At 41.9% G+C, this 8,125-nt stretch overlaps 1 protein-coding gene across 4 annotated transcripts in view; it reads right to left on the bottom strand.

The window, feature by feature from the left end:
- Positions 1-8,125, bottom strand: part of LOC113133830 (nucleoprotein TPR-like) — a 32,883-nt gene that overhangs the window by 478 nt on the left and 24,280 nt on the right. For 2 of the 4 annotated variants that reach the window (XM_026312777.2, XM_026312778.2), the window contains exons 39-54: positions 7,878-8,071; positions 7,549-7,619; positions 6,372-6,571; positions 6,079-6,273; positions 5,720-5,841; positions 4,540-4,614; positions 3,909-4,172; positions 3,641-3,821; positions 3,357-3,559; positions 2,641-2,712; positions 2,388-2,479; positions 1,833-1,945; positions 1,625-1,723; positions 1,403-1,544; positions 1,067-1,164; positions 109-225 (exon numbers count right to left, since the gene is read on the bottom strand). In XM_026312777.2, coding sequence (XP_026168562.1) covers positions 109-225; positions 1,067-1,164; positions 1,403-1,544; positions 1,625-1,723; positions 1,833-1,945; positions 2,388-2,479; positions 2,641-2,712; positions 3,357-3,559; positions 3,641-3,821; positions 3,909-4,172; positions 4,540-4,614; positions 5,720-5,841; positions 6,079-6,273; positions 6,372-6,571; positions 7,549-7,619; positions 7,878-8,071 — 2,238 coding nt within the window. The remainder of the gene's footprint in view (positions 1-108; positions 226-1,066; positions 1,165-1,402; positions 1,545-1,624; positions 1,724-1,832; positions 1,946-2,387; positions 2,480-2,640; positions 2,713-3,356; positions 3,560-3,640; positions 3,822-3,908; positions 4,173-4,539; positions 4,615-5,719; positions 5,842-6,078; positions 6,274-6,371; positions 6,572-7,548; positions 7,620-7,877; positions 8,072-8,125) is intronic. The other 2 variants (XM_026312779.2, XM_026312780.2) reach the window with 2 other exon arrangements.

Below are 8,125 nucleotides of genomic sequence, written 5' to 3'. Positions count from 1 at the left end.
ACCAGCTGAGTGCCTGCAGTTTATTCTGTAAGTGTCTCTATCATTTGTATCACATCACAGCACTGTGCTGTGCTGCCTAGAGATCCATTCCTCCAGGATGTTACTCACCTCTGCGGCTGAGTAACGTCCTGGCCTCCCCCCTTCCTCCTCTGGCTCCTCTGCCTGACAGGTTGCTGATCAGAGATGAATTGTTCACTGTGCGTCGCTGAGTAGCACTGTTGGTGTCTGAAAATAAAGACAGAGACTGGATCAGACTTTCCATGGGGGGACACAGACAAGACATTACACGTTAGTGGGGTGGCTTTGGTTCAGTAGGTAGGCTCAGCCATGAACCAAAGGACTGATGGTTCGATCCCTGGCTTCACTAGTCCATATGTCAAAGTGTCCTTGGGCAAGACACTGAACCCCAAGTTACCCTCGGTGGCTGATCAATCAGTGTATGAGTGTGTGAGTGAATGGGTGAATAGGCAAAATAGTGTAAAAGCGTCTTGAATGTAGAAAAGCACTCTACAAGTATAAGACTATTATAAGGCGTGTGGTGACTGAAAAGCAGGACTGTGATTAAGGTCTAGTTGTAGGTAGACCAATGTACAATTGGTGGTGGTTTCAACGTTTTTAATCAATGTATGGAATAAATATTTCCTATATAGACTGATGGAACGATCCTGTGGTTGCTGTTGTCTGTTGTTAGTTTCAATCTCATTGTGTTAGCTATATGATACAGTTTAAACGGGGTCTGCACACTGATGTATCTGTTTCTGTTAATACATTACTGCTGTCAATTCAGTTGCTGATTAATAGTCTCTTGATACTGTATTCAAATCACAGTGAAAATAATTTATTTTGATTTCTGATCTGAAAGTGATACTTATCAGCTATGTTTTTCAAGCTATTTGCTGTGTCTTGTGTTATATGATAGCATTGGACTGTATTTGGACTGTTGATTAAATTTCAGCATTCAGATCTGGGAAATTGTAGACTTGTAGACATTTTTTGAAGGTTTTATAGGTAAGACCCAACTCATGATTACAAGCTTTTTTCTCATACAGTAATTTCTGATACATACCGGGGTCTTGGCTGGTGGAGGGCAGTGATGGCTCATCACTCTGCTGTCCTGTTGAGTCCATGTCTGCCTGACTCTCCAAAGAAGACTCAACACCAGCCCTGAAGAAAACACACACAAACAAGGTTCAGTGAGTTTCCATCCTAAACACATTAGCATCACTAGGTTGATACCTGGATTCTGCTCACAGTCAAACAGTATAAAACAAACCCACCTGGCCATTAGGAGAAGCAATGTGAAAGTCATTCACGTTACACCCCACAACCACCAAATCAGTGATCTCAAGCCTCTCTCTATATTTTTTCCAGGATGGCATAATGTTTTTTTCACGTTTCTCACCCCTCTCCTTCCTGCTCCATGAACACCTCATCTCCATCATCTGCAGCAGCGGCCATCCCAACAGAGGCAGTTGCCATGGGAACGGACTGGGAAGCCATGTTGTCACCACTGTCTGAAGGCAGAGACTCAGTGAAGACGGTCACTGACAGAGACCAAGAGTCAGGGAACACGATGGCGCATTTATATTTAAAACAGATACTATAATGTGTGAGTGTGTTTTACCTGGTGCAGCCACTTGTAAGGGTGTGGTGGGGACACTCCTCCCTCCTCCGTCTTCATCATGAGCAGCCAGGAACAGAGGAGACTCATACATCCCCAGACCTACGACACAGAAGGAAGTGTTGAAAGGACCAAACTGACAAAAAAAAAAAATTAAAATGACCTCATAGACCAAACTGCCAGAGGAAAGTTGACACTGTGTGTGTGGTACCTCCTTGAGAAGCCAACTGTCCCAGGTCAGAGTGTGAGGCCGACGTCTGTGGCAGCAGGTCTTCTGGAGGTCCAAACCTGAACCGAGTGGACAGACCTGCCACCTGGGGAGAACTAAACAGAGCAAAGACAGACAGCCCTGCTGAAGCAGCCATTCAGGATTCAGCCAATGCTTTGTTAAATTTGTTTTTAAAGATGTAAAAGTTTTGCTTTCCACCGCAATTACACTGAAAATTAGGGGTAACAATGGTGTAAAAGGTGCACACAAATATACTGAAAAAAATGCAAAAAGCCTTACATCAGAAACCCCTGACATGCATATATCTTAGGCTGATTGTGGCTATAAACATGTAAGTCATTCTTTCAAGTATCTCAAAATTTGTCCCTGTAGCACTAGCACATGTATTTCTTAATGAAAGCAGCTCATCTCTCTCATTCTCTCTATTTTTGACTATTGTGTTTCTTGATGACCTTAAGCTGTAAATATTGTGAATAGATTATTTGGTTGATGGTGTATATTTTTCTTGAAGCTTTACAGACTGTGTGCAGGTCTTACTGTATAGCCTCTGCGAAGCCATCGGTGCGGTGTGGAACGACCAGAGTGGGAGTACTGGGAACCATCCTGTCATCATCATCGAAGAAATGTTGCTGTAAAGTATAAAACATGCAATCTCATCTTAAACCTTTACCTGATATGTTCCGTTTATACAATAAACCCTGTTTAGATCAACAGTTCGATACATGCTGTTTAAGATTAACACCATAGAGCAAATACAATCCAATTCTGCAACCCATGTTTAATCCCTTACCGTACTGCCTATTCCAGGGGTTAGTTGAAGCCCGCGTCCTACTGATGGTCTGCGCAGCTGAGAGGACTGTCTCTGATAAAGAAACACACCTCATCACTATCAGTATTCTATATTGTCCTCTCAGCTTTTCAGTCATATGTTCCTGTACCATTCAAAACAGAACTGGGAGGTGTCAGAGAGCAAAAATAGCTCATTTGTGATTTGATTAATTCTTGAGCAAGAATGACTTGATTCATCCTCTCGATTTAATAAATACAGCTTTGACCATGTTTGACCATTAACCTAATAGCCCTGGCAGCCCCCGGTAACAGGTTATGGTTAGGCAGGAAGGACTTAATACATTTTAATACATTACTGCTGTCAGTTCAGTTGCTGATTAATAGTCTCTTGATACTATATCCAAATCAGAGTGAAAATATTTTATTTTCATTACTGATCTGAAAGTGTTACTTATCAGCTGTGTTGAAAACGTGTCACTGGAGTCATTTTTCAAGCTATTAGCTGTGTCTTGTGTTATATGATAGCATTGGACTGGATTTGGACTGTTGGTTACATTTGTTATGGATAGGGGTAAAGTTCTGTAGGTAGTGGTTATGATTAGGGTTAACGTTAGGCAGGTAGTGGTTATAGTTATGGTTACGGTAAGTCTCCAGGAGATGAATCTAAGTCAAAGTAATGTCCCCATGACAAATGGAAACAAGTTTGTGTGCACATACTTGCGTGTGTGGGGGCCCCAGCTCTGGAGCTGGAGGTTGGATATAGAGTCGTGGTGGGAGGGAATGTGCGGGCCGGTTAGGGTGTGGCAGGCGGGGTGTGATCGAGGAACAGGGGGAGGGTACAGAAGAGGAGGAGGTTGTGGGGAGATGTGAAGTGTCTCTGCTCGGGTCCGACACTGATGTGGCGCTACTGCTGTTTTCACCTGGAAGAAAAGAGTGAATCACATTATGATTTCAAAAGGCGGAACTATTCAATAGATCCACAAACTCTGGGTGGTGCTTACTGCTGTGGGACAGCTCCGAGGGACGCTGGCCGTCTGAAGACATTCCACATGTATTCTCCTCAGTGTTGGAGGTTTGTGATGGCTCCTCCTCAGCCTCACTGCTACCCTCATTACTCTCCTCTCCTCCCCTCATTCCACTGTGACCAGCATCATCTTCATCGTTCTCATCTGCCTCCTTATACTGTAGCAGATACAGAAATCAAGGATATTTACTACAGTCAATATCAAAGCTGTCAACATTTTGGTAATTTAATAAACAGAGCAGCACCTCCTCTTCTTCTTCTTCTACTTCTTCTTCTTCTTCTTCCTCCTCCTCCTCCTCCTCCTCCTCCTCTTCACCTTCATCCTCCTGCTTCTCCTCGCCCTCTTTGCTCTCACGGCTCTCACTGTCTGTATCGATCACAATGACATCCCGGATTATGATAGAGCCCTGAGAGGACATCTGATCAGAGGGGACCGACTGGGACACGCCTTCTTCCTCGATGTCCTCGTCATCTTCAGGTAAGGCAGGGAAACCCTCCTCTGGAAGTTCCTATATGCAAAACAGCAATCAATATTAAGCTACATGTATTTTTGGTACTGTTATCGAATACATTAACTAAGGATCCACCCTGTCACACTCAGAGACCCTCTGAACCTCAAAGCCAACAAAAGCATGACCCATGTTTCAATCCACTCATACAAAATGAAACTTCTCTAAACTATCAGCCAGATCTTTTATGGTTTGTTATCCTGCAGGAGCATCTACAGTGTGAAACATAGCACAATCGGTCCATACTGGTCAAACTGCACATTCATAAAAGTATGTTCCTCTTTTAACAGTGCCATGAAAAAGCATCAGATCAGATAACAGTTTATGGTTTTAAACCTGTGGCATGTTGCTTTCATTATTGACTGACCTGACTGTGATCTGGTGAAGCCTGTCGTTCTCCCTCATCCCTCAGCTCTCCTTCCACCTCCTCATCACCTTCCATCTGAAAACATGAAGCAGTGGGTGGTGAGCAGAAGATATACAGTAGAAGATACTTTGCCTGATGAGTTAATGAAAGAGAGGAATATGCTGAGATTTTCATCAACTTCCTGCTGACTGCACTATCAACTACCTCCAGTAGCATCAGAAGCTTGTAGAAAACACAAGCAGCTCACCAATTAAAGTTCTTGCTGTTTCCATGAGGTATCACTGTCACTGTAGAGTCAGTTATATTTTAGAGAAGGCACAACCCACCTTGAGGTTCTGAAGTGGGTGTGGATGTCTGTGGTTCCTTATTCCACAAATATAACAAAGCCACACCAACTCCATGAGACACTGACTGTGTGGTTAAACACAGTCTTTAGTTTTAGGTTTCCAAGTCTATTTTTGTCACACCAATCTTCCAGTGTTGATACACTGTGAACTTATGAACTACTGTATAAGTTAACTATAACTACTGTCTATATACTGTACACGTAACAGATCAATTAAGGCTTCCAGTTTCACCATGGGCATAAAATGAAGATCTATGATGGGAAGAGAAAAAAAAAAAAAAAAAAAAAAAAAAAAATCAATCAAAATGTTTTCTCCAGTTCACTTCTCATAGAGCCTGCTTTAAGAACATTTTTAACTGAATTATTAATTGCACTTGGCCTAGTAGACATGTCGGCCTTTGTCCTCTCAGGACCCCTCAGGATTGTGTGGCTGACAGGAGAGTTGACAGATTGGCGTATTTGTTGAAATAATACTGGGTATTATTTCAAATCTGGGGTGAGGATTCACCTCACATTTTGGTCCTTCAATACTTAAAGAAGCAAACATTTTAATGGCCCATGTAATGAGGTAAACCAAAATGCTTTAACCAATGAACCAACTTCAAACATATCTGTATTATTATCCCACCCAAATTCCCATTTGTGATAGCAATGAAAAAATAGCATTTATTGAGTAGCTGGAATAACTTTACAGGAGTAACAGCCTATCTGTATACTACAAGCAGTAAGTGTCAACCTGGTATCACGCTAAATAGATCAAGAGAGAATTAAAATGTCATGAAGAACATTAGGGAAGTGGACTGAGCTCCGTTCTCTGTCTGGACTTGTGTTTACCTGTAGTGCTACAGTTGGTTTCAGTCGTATTTTTTTAGCGGTCGGTGGTGTTTGTGAATTCTCTGGTCTGCTCTCCTCTTTCTCCTCCTCATTTTCTCTGCCTCGCTTTGAACCTAGAAAAGCTACACCAAACACACACACAAACAGGGGACAATAACAGGATACCTATTAAAACAAATACAAGGATGTGAAAGAAGACTGCTTTTGTCTGAGATGAGTATGTTTATCATCGTAAGCTTCAGTCTTCACTGACAGAGGACATTCAGTTCATGGGAGATACACCACAGGCCAATTCATCTTTCCCCATTCAGTGTTTAATACATTGGATACTGCTGGGTGTAAGACATGGTCTTGCACACCTGTTCCAATCAGAGAAGAGGATGTAGATGGTCGTTCTGCCTCCATACTGGACCCTACATCCTGACTGGCTGCCTGCTGCTGGGTGGGCTGGACAAATGCTGTGGCCTGTGTGCTGCTTGGCTGAGTTATGGAGGTGGGTGCATTCACCAGACTGGAGCTGGTAGAGTGTACCGAGGCTCCTGCACTAATCAGCACTACAGAGACACATCACCATCAGCCAAACTATTAAAACAGTATACATTTTAAAGGCTAAAACATCTGGCACTTCTTTCTTTTTATCTCTTGTTCTCACCCTCTTGACTCTCCGTCTGTGTGGTTGGCATCACGGTGGCAGTAGGCGTTGGGATGGGTACCGTTGCTGGAGTAACCATAGGTCGGATGCTGGCACGGGGTGTGGCTTTGCTACCAGGGGAGGGGATTGGCTTGTTGCTAGGAGATGGTGTACTTGGGGTGGGGCGGATGTTAGCAGTGGGAGGCTCCGAAACACTGGAACTGATGCAGAAACTGAAGTTATTATCATAGTTACTTCTAGTGTTGTCACAATACCAAAATTATGAAAATTATCTAATTCAAATTAGATACCAATACTTAAAATGACACCATGGAAAAAAGCAAGCCATACAGTAATGGAATAATAGATGACAAAACATGAAGCTTAATAGACATGAACTAATTTTGACCATCTCAGTGCTGTGGAGAACATGAAAACAGGCCATAAAACAACAAGAGTGTGTTATGGTAGTCATATTGTTAACAGCTTAAAAAATAAAGTTATGGTAAATTAGATAGTTTCCCCTAATTTGCTTGTCAAACTCAGATGGTGAAAGAAACTCATTTGTCACAAAAGAAATCAGGCTCCTTTGACTTGGCGTATGTCATCCATCACATTCACTAACTGTTAACCTGTCACTCTTTAAATTATTTATATAAGTCAGCACATGTCAGTGAGGTGCTTTGTCGGGTTGGATGTGTTGGCTCCCTTGGTTTGCGAAGTCTCAAACATCTCTTACAAACTAGCTTTGCAGTGACCATGAGCATGGCAAGCAAAATAACACCACAGTGTTCACAGGCCATAGAGTTGAAAGAGCACTTGTAATTACAGCCATTTTTACCATGAAAGGTGCCTGCAGCTTACAGAGAAAGAGGCATGAGAGAAAAAAGCGACTTTTCATGCCCACTCTAAAATGAGGTATAGTACCATTTTTAACAGCAGGGTATTGTTAGGTTTTTCTAGTTATCTGCATACAGTACCATGCAACACTAGCTATTTCTTCTCAGCAGACTCTGCCTCATACATAATTATGTTTTTGAGTGTGTTCTATATTACTGTAAACTAATGCTTATAGAATGTGAGTTTACTGTCCGATTTCTTACACTGAATAAAAAATAAGTTCTGGTCGTTCTGCCTCCATACTGTATGAAAAAGCCTTATTGAATAGTTTCTGTGATTGTATGCTTCCTTTGGTTACCTTCCTCTGTCTTGGGCTGGACTCTTCAAAGATATCTGTCTCTGGTCTGCAGGTTTGAGTTGATCACCCGCCTAAGAACAAATATGGGTTTAGAATATACTATTAATATTACTAATACTTAATTTAACATATAACTATTAGCATGCTTCTATGACAATCTGATTAAACTGCGAAAGTATTTTTCAATATTTTTTAAAAATGCACAATATTCAAAGAAAATGCTAAAATAATTTGAATTAGTTTAAAAATATGTAGACCATTTTGCTGACAAAAATCAATGTTTTGGCAGCCTCAAAGACAGGTCCATCATATGCTGAGCCAGCATGTACCTTAGTTCCACTCTGGTCCTGTGGTTCGTCTCTGGAGTCAGCATGCGTTTGTGTGTCTCTCAGTTCTTTCAGCTCTCTGTCCAGCCGAAGAAGTCGACCTTCATACTGAGACTTGAGGGCGTTCATTCTGACCTCCAACTCCTCTTTACTCTGCTTCATTTCTTCTATCTCCAGACTGAGCTGCTCTTTGGCACCTATAGGTGAAGGAGCAGGTAACAAATTCAAATTACACCAAACTAATGTAATTT

This window comes from Mastacembelus armatus, chromosome 17 (genome assembly GCF_900324485.2).
Source record: "Mastacembelus armatus chromosome 17, fMasArm1.2, whole genome shotgun sequence".
In the NCBI taxonomy this organism is placed as follows: domain Eukaryota; kingdom Metazoa; phylum Chordata; class Actinopteri; order Synbranchiformes; family Mastacembelidae; genus Mastacembelus; species Mastacembelus armatus.
The sequence above is the reverse complement of the archived record's forward strand: the minus strand, read 5'-3'. Positions and strand labels throughout refer to the sequence as shown.